Source organism: Callorhinus ursinus, unplaced genomic scaffold, assembly GCF_003265705.2.
Source record: "Callorhinus ursinus isolate GAN/ISIS: 27379988/994484 unplaced genomic scaffold, GSC_fseal_2.0 scaffold43, whole genome shotgun sequence".
Lineage (NCBI taxonomy): Eukaryota > Metazoa > Chordata > Mammalia > Carnivora > Otariidae > Callorhinus > Callorhinus ursinus.
Window position 1 is genome coordinate 3,781,677 of NW_027397105.1, and position 17,722 is coordinate 3,799,398.

At 63.0% G+C, this 17,722-nt stretch overlaps 1 protein-coding gene and 1 long non-coding RNA gene across 5 annotated transcripts in view; one reads left to right on the forward strand and one right to left on the reverse strand.

Moving 5' to 3' along the window:
- Nucleotides 1-17,711, forward strand: part of NTN1 (netrin 1) — a 171,185-nt gene extending 153,474 nt beyond the window's left edge. For all 4 annotated transcript variants that reach the window (XM_073881702.1, XM_073881703.1, XM_025864305.2 and 1 more), the window contains exons 6-8: nt 4,177-4,251; nt 16,875-17,478; nt 17,514-17,711. In XM_073881702.1, coding sequence (XP_073737803.1) covers nt 4,177-4,251; nt 16,875-17,203 — 404 coding nt within the window. In that variant the 3' untranslated portion in view covers nt 17,204-17,478; nt 17,514-17,711. The remainder of the gene's footprint in view (nt 1-4,176; nt 4,252-16,874; nt 17,479-17,513) is intronic.
- On the reverse strand, nt 7,937-12,232 carry LOC141370700 (uncharacterized). The gene is made up of 3 exons (XR_012374965.1): nt 12,025-12,232; nt 8,340-8,622; nt 7,937-8,093 (listed from the first exon to the last, which is right to left on the reverse strand). It is a non-coding gene; the product is annotated as an uncharacterized lncRNA (long non-coding RNA).
- Nucleotides 17,712-17,722: the final 11 nt, after the last annotated feature.

Sequence of the window (17,722 nt, forward strand, 5' to 3'; positions counted from 1 at the left end):
CCAATTTCACAGAGACCATGTCGTTTTAGATCTTTTTTAGTCTGCCGTGCTGCATTCGGTTACACGTTGTCCGTGGCTGGTGTCAAATCCCAGCAACGGACTTTGAATACTTGTGATACAGACCGTATGGCCTGCAATGCCTAAAATATTTACTGTTTGGCATTTTGCAAAAAAATAAAAAATAAAAATTGCAGATCCCTTTACTAGCACAACAGCTGGATACCCATCTCAGCTGAAAGCTGGATGGCAGAGGAAGAGATGCAGCTCTGGCCCTACTCCCTGGCTCCTACCGGTGTTTCCCCTTGATTCACTTTTGCTCCATGGAGATAGTATCCTTCTATCTGCACCCCCCGATTTCCTCATTCTCTGCACCAGTAATTTTGATAAAAATGCAAGTTCAAATATGCTGTCTGGCCTTCCGGGCCCTACCCTCCCTTAAGCTAGCCCCTCCCTAGAGGAGGGCACCACCCCCAGTGCCCCTGCCTACTTCCTGCCCATTTGTTTTCTGGTTCTTGTCCCTGTGCCGTCTCTTTTTCTAAGATCTTCCCGTGCATCGGACAAAAGGTTGTGTCTTGAGGTAAAACCTCGGACAGGTTTTGCTCATTCCGGCACCATCTGCCTTTAATTAATAGAGATTGCTCCCAGATTCCAACATCGGGTCATCTATCAGTTTGGTTTTTGGCGTGAGTGTGAATTTTCATTTTTCTCATTGTCTTTACAGCTATTTTGGAACCAAACAAGGAGAGGCTCCATGGGTGGCTGCCAAGTAGATATGCCATTTTGAAGGAGTCAGAACTGCATGTAAAAGCTGTGGTTTGTCCATCTTGAGGCAGTTTCTGTGGCTGTGTGTGTATCTGATAAAAGAAGAAAAGGCAGGAACATTTTCCCTATCCAGGGACCACTTGTCCAATGACCTCAGTTCTCTGGAATACACCCAAAACAAAGAGTCCGCAAGCCGCCAGATAGCTGCCACAGTGTCCATGTTCTGGACGCTATTCACATTACCCAAAGGGGAGCCTTTCCATCTCCCTCATTGCAAGCCGATTTACCCATGTTTTATGTACAGTTCTAACAATCTCAGTCTTTGTTTCCCTAGCTCCACAACCAAACTGGAATAGGCAAATCTGAAGGGAGCACGGGACATTTTACAATGAGCACACTGACCTAAGAAGTATTTCTGGGGCACCTGGGTGGCTCAGTCGGTTGAGCGTCTGCGTGCAGCTCAGGTCACCATCCCAGGGTCCTGGGATGGAGTCCCACGTCGGGTCCCCTGCTCAGCGGGGAGTCTGCTTCTCCCTCTCCCTCTGCCCCCCCCATTCATGGTCTCTCTCTCACTATCTCAATAAATAAATAAGTAAAAATCTTTTTTAAAACAGAAGTATTTCTGATGGACAGAAAGGAAAGACACAGGACGCCCCCCCCCCCGCCCCCTGCATACAACTATAAATGCTCAGAGGCTAGTGCCGTTTCCCCCAAGAGCAGGCAGCTTAGGGTTCTCTGTGTGAGCACCCTCCAGTGTGAGTCCACAACCACCTTCTCTGAGCCTCTCCTCTGCCAGTCTGCATGCTCCGTGCACCCTGTCCCCACCTCCCATAGCTCCAGGTGCTTCGGACAGTGGCTCCCAGGACCCTGGCTGGCTGCACATCAGGCTCCCCTGGGAAATGTCAAGAATCAGGACATGCAGCCTGCCCCCTAAACCAGGGAAATCAGGTCTTGGGGATGGGACCCGGGCATCGGTGTTTTTTAAGACTTCCAGCTAATTCCGCTGTATGGCCCAGGCTGAGAAGCAGGGCTAATACTAATATGTTTTCGTTGGGCAGGGAATGGATGCCACACATTCTAGGATGATTTCTGTCCCAGGTGGATACTTAGTTCTGGAAAGAACTGCTGTAGATGTCACCAGGAGGGAAGGCAAGAAGTGAGGGCTCGAGGTGCTCTGGGAGGAGGTTGTCACTGGGCTCTGCCACCGTGCCTTTGGCCCCACAGCGTGTGGCTTATGTGCAGCAGGTGTTCTAGAACCTTCCTGAGCCCTGGCTTCCTGGCTTTCAGGCGGGACCAGCAGGGCCTCCCTCGCAGGGTTGCAGAGCCCAGGGCTACAAGGTGCTGTCCCCACCCCCACCCCCGGCTGTGTGCCTCAGGAGGAGGCAGGGCGTAGGTGATTTCCTGCCGACCAGAATGCAGCCCGTGGGCCAACGGCTTCTGACTTGGGTAAAAAAATAACAAGAAGGCGAGGAGCGAGCGGGTTCAAGGCTGTCCCAGGAATCACGTCACCCAGCGCCACTCGCATTCCAATTAGCTTCCCTAAGTGGCGAGAGCAGGGAGGGATCCCAGCCAGCTCGCTCTGGACGGCGGGACTTAACACACAACCTGGATTCGGCCGCGGTGGTGGCTTTGCTGTGCGCGTCATCTGTCCCTGAGCTGGTTGACACATGGCCCAGAGCAGCTCCTCCCCAGCGGGAGGCGGGGTGCCGTGGCCCTGGTGCGGGTACCGCCGGTCTGTGCGTTTGGGCCGCCGTCACCTCGCCTTGACTTTGGCCGCCCTAGAATTCGGGCCGCGGTCTCTGGACGGCCCCGGCCCTGCCTCCCGAGAGGTCCCCCTCCCCCAGTCGCCAGCCAGCCAGCCAGCCACCTGGCAGAAGTCTCTAGCACGGTAGCCTCCCGGTGCCCCTGGCAGGCAGGGTGTCCTGGTGGGGGGCGGGGGGGTCCCCAGGGCTCAGACCACAGGGGAGCAGGAAGGGGAGCTGCTTTTTCCCCCATTTCCTGAGACTGGTTCCCAACTGGGTACCCCTCCCCCTGCCCCCGCCCGGCCCCGGAAGCTGGCTCAGGAGAAGCAGGGGGCTGCCAGGCCCGTGGCCCCCAGGGCAGTGGGATGGAGCTGTTTCGACTTTAACTGAGGCACCAAGTCATTGAATTCCGGGACCTGGTAGGAGGCAGCCACCTCCCACGGGGCCAGAGGCTGACTCTGGGGGGGTGGGGAATTGCTGGAACACGGGGTACTCTTCATTCCCCCGCTCTGAGCTTCGTGCCCTGCTCACATTTGAGGGGATCCACCAGTGTTTGCTGAGACACAGCGTGGCATAACCAAGAGCACAGTAATCAGGCATCCCACGTCCGAGTTCAAAGCCCAGCCTGGGCACCAGCTGTCAGGGATGCCTTGGGCAGGGGGTCTCTGTGTTCTGATCTGCAGAACGGGACTACCACCCCGACATCCAGGAACGGTGGTGAGAATTGAGTGAGGCCTGGCACGTCGGGCAGTGGTGTGGGGCAGGCTGGGGTGATTTCTTGGGCCTCGCTGCCGGGCTGGCCATTGTGCTAAGGGTGTCGGTCCCCCGCGGATCCAGCCGGTCCCGACACCTTGTCAGAAGAGCGGGGAACACTGGCAGGGAGAGGGCCAGGCTGGGCTGAGGTGGGAGGCTTCCTCCGGTGGGTGGACACAGGCCACCCCCAGGAGAAGCAGGCCTGGTGGCTGGCAGGCCCTGGGGCGGGGGGGGGGGGGGCTGTGCTTTCCGCCAGGCTCGCGCTCCAGCTTCGAGAAGCCCCCGATGGGCTCCCTGGCGGTCGCAGGCCCGGCAGCCCTGCCTCTCAGCAGTAGGGCCCATTAGAACTGAACAACTCTTCGCAGGGCATTCTATTTGCACACTCCAGTAGAGTGGACACCAAAGGGGTTTTCTAATGCTTCATGGGCTGCTAATTTCCTCCGTGACCTCTTTTGTTGGGGTCTGACCCCAGCCAGAGGCTCTGCGCCATGAAAGCCAGCGCCTGACACAGACCCAGGGCGCGGGGTGACAATGAGACCTCTATCAGCTTTAATCAGGCTCCAGTTGGGTCTTAAGAACGGGGTGGGGGGATTTGTGTGGCGCTCAGAAAGCCCTGGGTGGCACAATACCAGAGCCCCCAGCATCCCTCATGGAGGCCAAGGGGGCTCCAGGCAGCGGCTGAAGGGTTGGTCGGGCCATGGGGCGGGGGGTGGGGGTGGGGGTGGGCGGAGGGGGGGGGCCCTTTGTCCCAAGCGCCTCTTCAGAAGGCCGGGCCTGCCCTGAATGGCCGCCCGCCCGGCCTGGCCCACGGGTATCACAGGCCCCTGGGTATCTGGGGAGGCGGCCTCCCCCTCGGCCCCCAGCCTATTCATCGCCAGCCTAATTAGGTTTTTTTGTCTGTGTTCTCCCTCCCCTGCAGACTGCGGTTCCTACTGCAAGGCCTCCAAAGGGAAGCTGAAGATTAACATGAAAAAGTACTGCAGGAAGGACTATGGTGAGTGCCAGTCCCCTTGTCTGGCGGGGCCCGCGGGGGCCACGTGACCAGCCAGGAGCCAGGCTCGCGGGGTCCCACGCCCAGGGAACTTGCTAGCTCTTCCTCCAAGGCCCTCGGAGGCAACGGGCACGAGGGCTGGGCTCTCTCCCCCTGGCAGGGCCTCCCCTGTGGCTGGGATTCCCAGCCTGGCCTCTGGCCTTCACTCTGCCCTGGGTGGGGGGGCTGTGTGGCCTCAGGCCAGTCGCTTCACCTCTCTGGTTTTCGGTGCCTTCCTCCGTATGATGGGCTTTCAACCTGAGTCTCCCTCCGTGGCTCAACGTGGGGTGGCGTCCTCCAGGCAACAGGAAAGGGGGCGGGGGCTCCATGGGTTTAAAAGCCTTCTCCTCCTTCTGGAGGTTGATTGACTCTGTAAAGGCCGAGGTGAGCTGGGGAATCTGCATTTTAAATGGTTCGCTGAAGTTTGAATGCAGCTTGTGGCGGGGGGGTGGGGGGGAATGGGGGGGTGAGGGGGGCTTGTCCCTGAGGGTGCTTTGCAGCCAGGAGCTGTGGGGCTGACAGCCCTGTCCCTTGAGCCGTCAGGCCTGGGGTGACCCAGCCCCTCGCTCACTACACACCAGCCCCCCTGTGCCCCCTCTCCATTGGGCGACCGTGCCCGCCTTCTGTATGCACTTGCTGGGGGTCACCTCGTGCCAGGCTGCCCCGGGGCAGGTAAGGAGCCGGCTTTGTGGCGTCTGGTCCCTCTGTCCCTCTGGGACCCAGGGGCGCCCAGCAGCCCGGCCTGCTGTCTTCCCGGGGCCGGCCATGGCAACCAGACCGAAGGGGTTTTTCTTTAATAAGGACAAGCGTCAGGCCCGTTTAGCGTAATGAAAGGCATGAGGGAACCCAGAGGAATTTTGGGAACTTACAAAATGTAATCATTGTACCCCATGCGAGTGTGTGTAAGTACACGGATGGATGCACACACGCAACATTAAACACCCCACACTGGAGCCCAGAGCGCCCCCCACCCCCAGGCCGCCTGGCCTGCCCCGGGATGGGGGTGCATCTGTGGTCGGCCCTGTCCAGACCCCCATGGGGCCCGCAGCAAATTCCCCAAAGCCCCGTTCAAGTGTTTGCACCCGGGACAGTGCAGAAACGTCTGACTCCCGCTGGAAAAAGAACAAGCTTTGAGACAGTTTAAGGATAAAGGGGGTGCTCTCTCTGAGCCCCGGGGACATGCACAAGAGAGGGTTGAGGGCTCGGGCAAGAAGGCCCAAGGGTTCTGTCCCGTTCCCAGGCGCGGGGCCTGGGGTTCAAGCGCGGGCTGTCTGTGCAGGCCTGGAAAGCCCGGGGTCGTAGAGAAGAACCCTGCCCAGAACGGGGGGCAGGGGGAAGGAATGGTGGGTGTCCTTGGGGAAGGATTGCTTCGAGTTTTGTCTGGAAGCATCCTTTGGTGGACGCCTGAGAGGGGCTGGAAAGGGAGGGCCAAGCGGTCCTTCTGGGAGGGGTTGGCCTGCAGCCCCTGTTCTGTTCTAAAAGTGAAGAAAGGAGAAATTAGGCTTTTTAAAAGTTACCAGAATAGCTCCTGCGTTCCACCTGGTTCTATCGGACTTGGCTTCATTTTGTTCTCTTCTCTTCTTTTCCTCCGTTGAATTCGGCTTCCCTGACCCCCAGTGTTCCGGGGGTCCCATGTTCTCCTCAGCGGGTACCTCCTCCCGTACCAGCAGGCAGGCTGAACACCCTCTTTTTGCCGAAGGGGGCCGGACACCCTCTTTTTTATGAACTCAGAGGGGGCCCACAGGCTTGTTCAGGAAGGAGGGGGCGGCCCCCCAGGGCCGGGCAGGGGCCCACCGGTGCAGCCGGAGGCCTTGCTCTGGGGCTGGGGGGTGAGGTGTCATGATCGGGTTCGCAGGACTTTGTAGAGAATCGTCCCTGCATTCCGTTGGGACCACTGACCCCCGGATAACATGCGAGTGGGGGGCGTCCCTCCCCTCCTGACGAGCAGGCACAGGACAAGGAGGGAGCTGGCGTGGGGGTCTGCAGGGAGGTGAGGCGGGCAGAGCGGGCCAGGCCGAGGAGGCTGGGGGCCGGGCTTCTGAGGGGCTGCATCATCTCTGCTCTGACTGACACCCGGCCGGGAGCCAATTAGAAGACGTAAGCAGTGCCCTGGGTGTTCCAGAAGCTGCTCATGAGCACCCGGGTTTACTGCCCCTGCCAGGTGAAGAGCAGGCCCCAGGCCCCCTTCTTCCTGCTGGGGACGTGGAGCTGGGTGCCCGCTGACCTGAGCAGCGGGCGGCAGGGGTGCGCGGGTGAGTCCCGTCCTGTGTTCGCTCTGGTGCGTTCCCGACGAGGGGCCCGGCGCGGGTAGGGCTGGGGTGGGCACCAAGCAGGGCAAGGAGGACTGGGGTCGGGGGGGGGGGCCTCAGGGCCAAGCCCCGCCATGCTTCTCACATCCCGAAAGCGCCCCAGGCAGGGACGGGTGGCTCACTGTATTCCCGTCTGCAGGGAAGGGGCCCCCCAACCTGGAGGCACAGACCCCTAACGTGCTGCGGGACTTTGGGCAGGAGCCTCACCGGCCTGGGCCTCGGTTTCCTGTCACATGGAGGTGTCATCCAGGGGACACGACGTCCTTCTGGGTGAGACCTGATCTGCTTGGGGCAAGGGTGCAGGGTGAGGCTGTGGTCTGCGGCCACCCGGCCCTCTGTTGCCCTCGAGGGGACGCCGCCAGCGAGCTGCCCATGAGGGACAGTTGTTTGCATTATTGCCCAGTGTCTTAGTGATGCCGACCAGCTCCTGGGGGACCCCTCACCTGGGAGGGGCCCTGCCTTGGTGTGAATGCCCCGGTGGGTGCTCGTGTGACGGCGTGCATGAGTGTGCACGTAAGGGTGTGCACGTGGAGGTGTGATTGTGCGAGCAGGTGCGTGTGTGCTCATGGGTGTGCGTGAGTGTGGGTGTGCGAGTGGGCTTGTGTGGGCAGGCGTGTGTGCGTGTGAGCATGGTGGTATGCACATGTGGGTGTGCATGCGCGCACACACACACGTGTGTCAGTGTGAGTGTGCACACGTGCCCGTATGTATGTGACCGCAGGTGTGGGTGTGCTCGTGAGTGCGCACGCGTGTGTCACGGACGTGCGTGAGAGTGTGCGTGTGTGACCGAGTGTGATCCGTCTTTGCACACTCATGGAGCACCTGCCGTGTGCCCTATCCTGACTTGAGTGCTGAGCCTATGGATAAGAAGGAGACGCTGGCTTAGCCCTCAAGGCCCTTACAGTCTAGGAGGGGAGGACACACAGACGAGAGCAGGGAAGGTGGACCAGCCTGAGGTCCAGAGACTGGTTCTCCAGAGAGGGTGTGGAGGGAGGGCTTCCTGGAGGAGGGGGCCCCCAGTAGCCACTGCTCACGGGGCAAAGCAAGGCTCCCAGGCAGAGGGAGGAAGGCCTCGGGCACAGAAGTGGAAACAGGCTGGGGAAGCGGGTGCTGGGTTCGGGAGTGTGGGGGCCAGGGAGGCTGGGGAGAGGCCCATCTGGGCCTCAGCAGCCACAGCCACGGCCACGTGCACAAACCACCCTGGGCCCACTGAGAGCTGCCTCCTGCCTCTTCCTTCTCCCTGGGATTCGAAAGTGGGGGGCAGACAGACAGCTCACATTCTGAAAGGTGAGATCATCTCACTTTTGCCAGTTCTTGGAAAAAGTATTCGTTCCCAGAAATGTTTATTAGTCACCCCTTTTGTTGAAAGACATTTTGGCACCGCCAGATGGAAAAATCAAAATGCTTTTCACAAGATGATTTGTGTCAAGAAGGCCTCCTGAGGTCCCACAAGGATTATTTCTGGGGTACAGCTCAAAGGGGAGACTCTGTTGGCATCTGTGGGGAGAGACGGGGCTCGCCAGGCTTTGCAAGCGTGTGCGCGCGTGCACTCCTGCTTTCTCGGGGGCCCCGTGGCAGAAGTGGGCTGGGACCTACGCGGAGCTGTCATTCACACCGACATCCCCCCGTGCGCCCCGGGACCTCCTGCGGTCTCGCCAGGCCCGGGGTGGGGCACCTCACTGCCTTCCTTCCCGTCCTTGCTGAACCCACACGAACACCTGCCCGCGATATGCTGAGACTCACCGAGATCCAGTAACGTGCTCCAGACCGGGGACTCCAATGCTTGAGAGGCTTCTCCTCCCCCGGGCCAGGGCCCGGAGCCTCTGGCCACATAGGGGGGGGCACAGCTGTCCCTTAGAAGGCTCAAGAACGCGTCTCCCCCCACGGGACCCTTGACTCCCCGTTCCTGGTAAGCCAGACACATCGTCCTTGGGAAACCGGCAGGTGTGGTCCCCGTGGTATTGGGGTGACGTTTAGAGATGATGGAGCCAACGTGGCAGACGTTGTGACCGGGCCTGGGAGGGGGCTGGCGAAGGGCATGGCTGTGTGGGGGAGGGAGGTCACGGGCCGATCCCCGATGGGGGGTGGGTGCCGCCGCCAGCGGTGGGAGTGCCCGCGGATTACCGTGGAGCTGGTTGGGGACGGCGTGTCGGGGCCTGGCCCTTGCCTGGCTCTCGTCCAGCTACTCAGGCTGGAGATCAGATGGGGTCGGGGGAGGCTCCTGACTCAGGCCTCTTGTCTCACCAGCCTCAGGGACGCGGGGGGGGGGGGGGGGGGGGACAGCAAAAGATCTCCCCTCTTAGCCCGTCCGTTTCTTGACCTTGAGTTCAAGGGCTATTCCTGATCAGGATCAATCCCGTTAAGTGCGGAGAACTGGACGGTTCTCCACCCCGTGCCGGGGACGACGCGCCTGCGTCTACAGCAGGCTGCGATCTCGGGGCTCGGGTGTGGGTGCAGATGTTTCCCCGTCCCTGGGGGCCGTTCCCGGGAGACGCCATGCCCGCCTCCACCCCCAGAGCATCCCTCCCCCCCGCCAGCCCCAGGGAGCGGGACACAGACCAGCCGGCAGCACGTGGCGTGGTGTTTCAGAGGCTCGCTGACCCTTCCCTGGGGGTCACTGGCCCCCCTGGGGATCCTCCGGTTTCCCCAGCCAGATGTGACCTTCCCTCGTCCCCAGCCCCAGAGGGCCAGCCCCATCTGGAGGCCAGATGTGGAGCTGGGTCCGCGTGAGTCAGGCCGAGGTCAAGGAATGTGGGTGACCACCAGGTTGGGCAGGGAGGGCCCAAGGGCCCCCGTGACCGCTTGACAGAAAGGCCCCTGATCCCGCAGGGTGCTGCGCTGACCGGGTCCCCCGCCACCCTCCCCAGCACAGTGACTCCCTCTCCCTGCAGACAGGGGAGCCCGGAGCCTGCGCCTCCCACCTCTGCCCCTCCCAGCCGGCTGCAGGGTGCTGAGCTCCAGAGGGGCCTGCGGGCGGCCGGGCGGGCAGCCCCCGGCTGTGTCTGTCCCCCTCGCTGGAGCTTCCTCCCCTCTTCTCTCCCACACTGTTCCCTCTCCTCTGAGCATCCTTTCTTAGGGAGGCAGGGCGGGAGGGGAGGCTCTAAGGGGCCAGGGAGCCTGGCTAATGAGAGGTGTCTCCTCCCATTTCACAGATGGGGACGCGGAGGCTTGGAGCCGGCGGGGGCGGGGATCTGTCCAAGGTGCCTGGAGAGCTGGGCACCTGGGGCTGGGGACGCTGGCTGTGTCCCACACCTGTGACGTGCAGCACTTGTCCCCTCTGCTCACTGGGGGCCTGTCTCCAGGGTCACCGAGCATCTCTCAGCGACGCAGGGCCGCCCCGTGGCAGGGGTCTGGTGGGTCCTGACGCTGCCCCGTGCTGGGAGCAGTACCCAGCACCCCGTTCACTGTGCCGGGGGCTTCCTGCCCCAGGCCTGCCCCCAGTGTTTGCACGCTTGCCGCGTGCAGCTTGGCCCGGCTGGGAAATAGGGCCAGGCCCCCGCCCCCAGACCCGAGGGCACCCTGTGGAGCAGGCTGCGTGCATGGCAGGGGACCAGGGACACCCTTCCAAGTGCTTGCAGGCACTTGCTTGATGACCCCAGGGGGACGTGGCTGGCCAAGGACTCTGGTGCTGTGGTCTGGATCCCGCTTGGCTTCTGTTGCCGGGCCAGAGGCCCTTTCTTTGGGGCTCCTTGGAGAAGCAGGCTCCGTCCTTTGGGTGTGGGTTGACTTTTAGGAGCTGGAGCCGAGTAGGGTGCGTGAGAGGGTGCATGAGAAGACTCGTAGCTGCTGGACGCCCCCACTCCAGGGCTCCAGCTGGGGAGGCCGGGCCGCCCTCTGAGCTCCTGCAAAACGGCTGCCTGGAGGTGGTGGCCTAAATGAGGACTGGGCTGTGGGCTGTGTTTGGGGACCTCAGAGGGGCCACACCCCCACTGTGGAGGGCGTATCAGTTTGCAGCCAGAAGTCCCCTCTGCACCGAGCTTTCTGTGAGCCCCGGAGGCCACGCATCCGGGAGGGACCTGGGGGGCGGGGGGATGAGAGGCCTGGACTGAGGCCATATTCGGGGAGGTCGACCCTCTTGCTTTCCCCTCCTTCAGAGGCCAGGACCCCACTGGTGCACCGGCCTGGGGCAGCGCGCCTCGCTGGGTCTTCCAGTGGGGGCTGGGAGGCAGGGCTCAGGTCCACTGTCCTATGTGAGCCTCTGGCCAAGCGGGGCGGCCAGCGCCCCAAACCCTTCTCACTTGTGGAGGGGGGTGCAGGTGGCCAGGCCCGTTGTCCAGGGAACAGGGCTCCTGTCTTCCCCAGAGTTTGGCCGTCCGATTTCCAGATCCCCCGGCACCCCCTCCTCTGCAGACCCCTGTGCAAGGAGATGGTCCCAGGCACCTCACCCCTCTCCCCTCCCAAGAATGGAGGCTAAGCACCGGGGCCTGGCCGGGAAACTGAGGCAGCCTTCACATTGCTCTTGGTTCTGAGAGGGAGGCAAACCAGGACTTCTTTGCTGAGAAGTAAAAAGGAGGGACCCTTAGCCGGCCCTGAGGTGGGCGTCCCCGCCTTCTTTGAGGTCTGAGGTGGGACTTTTCCGGGGGGGGCAGCCCGGGGACTCCCGGGGACTCCCGTGGGGGGCTGTGGCCCGTGGCCTGGTCTGGCCACAGTGAGCCTCCAGCCCGCCACCTCGTTTCATGCAGACGGCCGCGACACTTTGTCGTGGGCGCGCGGGTCCCGCCTCGCCGCCCCGCACCCCTGGCCCGCACGCTCGCTCCGTCCCCCCTGGCAGGTCAGCATCTCCGAGAACAAGACTTGGCCTGGCTCCGGCCTTTCTTACCTTCACGGGGGACTGGGAAACATGTGGTCAGGGCTGCATTTTATGAAAGCGGCTGCAACTCATGACACACTTGCTATGCTGGGAGATTTATGGGGCTGCATGGTTTTCATGGTTTCCGTGGGGTTGGTGTCCTCCCCCATTCGTCCTGCCGCTGTCTCCGAGACAGATGGGTGACAAGCCTTCCCCGGCTGGACCGGCCCAACAGGAAGGTATGGCTGGGCGGGCGGCCGGGGCGGGGTGGGGGAGGCCAGGGGCTGGCCACCCAAGCCTCCTTGGGAGGGGCAGCTGCTGGGAAGCCCCTGGGTCCCCTCCCCCCCCCGCCCCGAGCAGCCCATAAATCCAGGAGACCTCCGGGCGGCAGGAAGCCTCCCCGCGGAGGTGTCCCAGGGCTCCAGGCCTGTGGGAAGAGGGAGATGGTTGGCAGCCCGTCTCCCCACCGGGGGGCCGGTGCCAGGGCCCCTCCCCTAGGGCCCGGCCCAGCAGGTTGTCTCGGGCTGAGCCAGCAGATGAATGAGCAGCAACTGTGTACTCTTCACGGAGCAAACAGCTTTCCCAGAACCCGGCCCAGGACGAGAGCTTTGATGCCAGCAGTGGGTCCCCAAAACCTACCAGCAGGGACATAAGTCGGCTTGGAGCTACTTCCTGTCACTAACTGTCCCAGGAAGATGGCCGTGCTAGGTCCTCCGAGGGCCCGGAGCTGACAGGCTCTGAGTCTCTTGGGTCACGGCTGGAGCTGGGGAGGGAGGCTCAGCATGAACGGGAGCTCCGGACGGAGCGGACAAGCACAGGACCCGGAGCTTCTGACTTTTTAGGTTGCCTTTGGTGGCCTGAGAGTCTCCGAGCGTTGGGACCCATAGAGGTGGAGGCTTCCTGGAAGGAAGCTCTACTCCTATAGGCCATAGGGGGGCCTTGCCCACCCAGCAGCCGAGAGGACCCCCGGCGCTGGCCAAGGCACCCTGCCTGCCCTGGGCCTGCCTCCGAGCCCCCCGCCCACCTCCGACACAGGCCCTTCTTGCTGACTGTGGCCTCGGTGGGCCTGGCCCTCGGGGGGCTTCTCACCTGCTCGGAGTCACGGCCAGCCCTGCAGCCAAGGGATGGAGAGGTGCATGCCCCCAGCCAGCCCAGCAGCAGGCTGGGATTAAGAGAAGTCAGTCGTCACAGCCCTGCCCTGGGGGCTGATAAGTCCTTCCTGTGAACCCCGGGATTGCTAAGGGGGGGGTGGCTGCCGCCCCGCCCCGCCTGCCGCCTTGTTATCGGAGCAGTGCAGCCGACTGCCCCTGTGAGGGCTCCCAGGCCAGGAGTGCAGCCTGGCCCCTAGGACCTGGGCCGCGGAGGTCCGCTCCTCGCTCGCCGGAGCCCGTGAGCTCTCTCCTTTTGCCTTTCCACGGGCATCTGCCCCGTTCTGCAGCTTTGCTCAGAGGTGCCCACGGTGGGGGGGGGGGGGAGCTGACCTCATCCATCCTGCCTCGTGGGCTCCAGCCCCCCCCCCGACAATGCCTGCTTTTGTCCGGGCGGAGAGCAGGACCCCAGGCCCCGGGTGCGCAACTCTCTTGCAGCCTGAGCCCTCATTTTGGGGGGTGAGCAAGGGCTCAGCGTAAGGGATGGCGTTCACGGTATGGACCCCGAGATGCAGCCGCTTATCGCTGAGAGAGGGGCCCGAAGCGCCAGCAGCCTGGGGGCCAGGCTCCCCGGCGCGGCCACTGCCTGGTCTCTATGTCAGAGAGGGACCCCTCTGGCTGGTCCCCGCATGCCTCTTCCCGTCCTGGTCTATCTCCGGCTGCCTTTCTCAGGGTCATCTTCCTCATTTCTGAAGACGGGATGGGGGATGCTCACCGGGCCCCCCTGTCTGCCCTCCTGGGGGTCAAGCTAGGACATCGGTGCACAGACGGGGGTGGGGGGTGGCTGAGGCTCATTGGCCTGGTGTTGAGTGTCGTCGTGGGTCTAAGGGGCACGCCCGCAGGGATCGTGGTGCTCAGATGGGCAGAGCTGCCTGTGCTTGGCGTGCCTGGTGGGCGCTGCCACGGGCCCCCAGGAGACCCCAGCCATCCCGGGCTCCCGGCCAACAGGCCCGGCAGAGGTGGCGGCCGTTCCCGCGCCACGCTGTGGCGGGTGCGGCCCCCAGGCGTGCGGAGTGGGTCTGCCTGAGGTCACTGTTTCAGTGTGTATTTTGAATATTTTCAGCTGTATGTGCACGGCAGGGACTTGGCCCGTGCACTGCGTGTGCGGCTCATACTTGGTGGGCTGTGTAATGTGCGGAGGCGTTGCCAAGGGCAGCGGAACTGCGGATTTTTTCCAGCATAATCACATGAATTCTACCACCACCCTCCCCTGCCCCTGCGCCCGCCCGTGCCGTCCGGCTCCAAGGCCCGGGAGCCGCCGGGAGCTGCTGGGGTGGAGGGAGGACAGGGACTGTTGCTTTGTCCCACTGGACCAGTGTGCCCTGCTCTGGCCCCTGGATTCTCGGGGACGGCAAGGTGTTCAGGGGTGGGGTACGCCTTTGGGCTGCATCCTCAGTGTTGAGCGGCCCCCCTCCAGGCCTGTACTGGCCGGGCCTGGGGAAGTGGGGTGGGGGTGGGGCTGCTTCGGATGCCCTGCCTGGTGTTCCAGAACATTCCTTCAGGGGAGGGAAACTCCAGCCCCGGGAAGGTGGGGCAGGGGTCTCCAGTCCTCCTGCTGTGTGAGGGGCCACGTTCTTGCAGCCCCAGAGAGTAAGAAGGGCCAGCCCAGGGCCTGACCGGGTCCGGCTAACTCTCTCCGGCTGGCCCACCTCACCAGGGCTGCCCTCCCGCCTGGCTCTGGGCTGACACCCAAGAGCCTGAGCCCCCAGTTCCAACCGTACAAGTTTGCTTGGGCTGCCAGAACCAAGCACCACAGCCTGGGGGCTGAAACAACAGAAATTTATTGTCTCACGGTTCCGGAGGCCGGGAGTCTGAGATCGAGGTGTCCGCACGTGGCTTCTCCGGAGGCCCCCCTCCTCGGTTTGCAGACGGCCGCTTCTCGCTGTGTCCTCATGGGGTCTTCCCTCTGTGTGTCTGTGTGTCCGTCCTGATCGCCTCTTCTCACGAGGACACCAGTCATATTGGATTAGGGCTCCCTCTAATCACTTCCTCTGAACTCCATGACCTCCGTAATGACCCTGTCTCCGAATATGGGCACATCCTCAGGTCCTGGGGGGTTCGCACCTCATCCTACGAAATCTGGGGCCGGGAGACACGGCTCAGCCTGTCACACCACGAGACGCTCAGTGCCTGGGGTCACAGCCGCGTTCCCCCGGCGCCTTCTGCAGCATCTTTGCGGGGCCACCCCCTGCCCACCCCGGCTGGATGGGGGAAGGGCCCCGTGGCTGGGCCGGGGGTCTGAGATCCCACCCAGGGAAACAGTGGCATCCTGACGGAGCCTCATTCTGCATTCAGCTCAGTCCTGAGGAGAGGAAACCGGGGTTCTCAGGGACGCCGGCTCCCCCGTCGCTTAGCCGAGGGGCACTCAGTTGCCACGGTGACCTCCGTGTGCACAAACACACGGCCCAGCCTACTTCTGCGAGCTGGAGAGGGCTCCCCACCCCACCTCAGAGTTCACACTGAGTGTTGAGTCCCTTGGTGACAAAAACATGGAAACGGTTGCCATGGCAGCCATTCTTTGGAGCCCTCAGACTGGAGTGCAAAGTTCAGGATGCCCAGGAACGGCTGAAATGGAATATGGGAAAATCTGCTGCATCCCTCACCCCAGAAGGACGAGCAGGAGGGTGGCGGACGCGCCCCTGGGTCCCGCCGTTCCCGAACCTTCCCGCATCACGGGCCAAGCGTGGGGACAGAAGGGGAGCAGCAGGGAGGGCCCTGGGAGGGAAGGTGGCGGGGTGGGCCCCAGGGACCATGAGAGAGGCTGGCCGGCATGGGTGGCCAGGCCGGGCCGTAAGCGGGCAGGTGATGACCGCTCAGCATGCCCCGGGGACATGTCCTCGTGGCCGTTGGAGCCGCTGAGCTGGCCCACGGCTCGGTTTCTTTAGGTGTCATCTGGAGAGACGAGCTGTTGCTCATTTTCCAGGAGGGCTCAAGTCCACTCGTCCGCCAGGGCCATCTTCAGCCTGGTCCAGGGGTGAAGGGTGCGGGGGGGGGTGGCCGGCGAGCTCAGCAAGGGCAGCGTGCCCTGTCATGACTGTGGGGATGGGGAAGATGACCAGGTTTTCTTTGGTCGGTCAGTGCAGCAGAGACCTCTCCCTTTACCCCCTGGAATGATTATGTGTCCCCCCAGCAGTTCCCAAACTGGGCCCCGTGGAGCTCTGCTAACTCAAGAGGCACTACCCAAGAGGCCTGCACTCAGAGTTTTTTGGGAAACCAACACACACGCATACACACGCACGATTTGTAGATGCAAGGCCCTGAAAAGTCCTGAGTTACGGAAGCCTCTTGATTTTAACCCAGAATTTCACAAACCCATCTAAGCAAAGCGCCCCCTCTTTTTCTTTTAAAAGGCATTTCCTCCTACTTTTAAAATACCTCCTAATATCCTGCAGAAATGACATTTATTAACATTCACTAGGGCACTGATTCTCAAACTGTGTTCCCTGGAACAACAGCAGCACCACCACCTGCGAACTGGTGAGAGAGGTGGACTCTGGGGGATCATTCCAGATCCGCTGAATCAGAAACTCTGGATTGAGGCCCAGCAATGTGTGCTTGACAAGCCCTCCGGGGGATTCTGATGCAGGCTCCAGCGGAGAACCCCTGTACCAGGGGACGTTTCGGTGGAGAATTAGCAGGGGAATGGCCTGGGTAATTGGAGAGGGTCAGGAGGGAGGGGGCGCAGTACCAGGACCCTGGACTCTGGAAGGGGTGCCACGGCCACCTGGAAGGGCAGGTTCATGGTACTCTGCACCTGGCACTGAGATCCCATCATGGTTTTCGGAGACTGGGTCAAGGGCAAGGTGGTGTGTCTGGAGGTGCCGTGAGGCTTGATGTTAAGTGCTCGGAGCCTTTGGAAATGCCACGGCGGGAGGTGGGGGGGGCACTAAGGAGGTTCCCACCCAGCCTGCAGGGAGTGATGGTTGCTGCTCTCACAGAGGGCACCTGTCCTGGGCAGGCGGACTCAGCCCAGAGTGCTGGGAGGCGGGGCGGTCAGTTCCTGTAAGCTTCTTCTGGCCCTGCACAGGGGGCTTGTCCCCAAACGCAGAGCTTCAACCCAGGCATGAGTAAGGCCTGTTGGAGCAGCGGCCCGGTCCAGGCGTTGGCAGGTGGGGTTCCCAGGATCAGCTTAGGCACCACCCACGCGTGCCCCAGTGGGGTTCCCCGTGCCGTCCCTTCCCAGCTGTGCCTTCTCCATCAGAACGGCTGCCCGGTCCTCGGCTCTGAGAGGGCTCGAGCAGGCAGGGGCCACCCGACCACAGGAACCGGGGGTTTTGGGGGGGTGCCCAGGCAGCACTGCTCGGCCCCGGGGCCCACTCTCCCGCCTGTGCTTCCTTGCAGCGGTCCAGATCCACATCCTGAAGGCGGACAAGGCAGGGGACTGGTGGAAGTTCACGGTGAACATCATCTCTGTGTACAAGCAGGGCGCGAGCCGCATCCGCCGCGGTGACCAGAGCCTGTGGATCCGCTCGCGGGACATCGCCTGCAAGTGTCCCAAAATCAAGCCCCTCAAGAAGTACCTGCTGCTGGGCAACGCGGAGGACTCGCCCGACCAGAGCGGCATCGTGGCGGACAAGAGCAGCCTGGTGATCCAGTGGCGGGACACGTGGGCGCGGCGGCTGCGCAAGTTCCAGCAGCGCGAGAAGAAGGGCAAGTGCAAGAAGGCCTAGCGCGGAGGCAGCGGTGCGCCGGGCGGGGCGGGGCGCGGGGCCGAGCGGGCTTTCCCGGGCGGTCGTGGGGGGGGGGGGGGGGGGGGGGGCGGGGGGGGAAATGGTACGGGCAGAGGGCGGGGCCGCGGGGCGGGGCTTCGGGCTGCGGCCCCGCCCCCCGCCCCCCCACTGTCGCGCGCCCGGGGCGGGAGAGATGAGGACGAGACTTAAGCTACCTCACGGGCTCCTTCCAGAGCGGCGGCGCGCTCCCCGGGCGGGGAGGGCCTGACTCGGGGGTGGGGGGGCCGAGGGGCCGGGGTGTGGGGTGCAGAGCGGCGCAGGTGGGGCCGCCCCCGCGGCGCCGACCGGTTCTGGAGAGGGGGACGTGAGAACTGTGAACCCGGGGCGGGGGCCTGAACCCTCCTTTGTCTGGGGATCCCCACGCGGGACCCCTGGCCGCGACAACTTGGGCCCCGTCCGCACTTGGGGGCGGCCGCAGCGGTCTGTCCCCCCCCCCCCCCCCCCGGCCCCCCCCCGGCG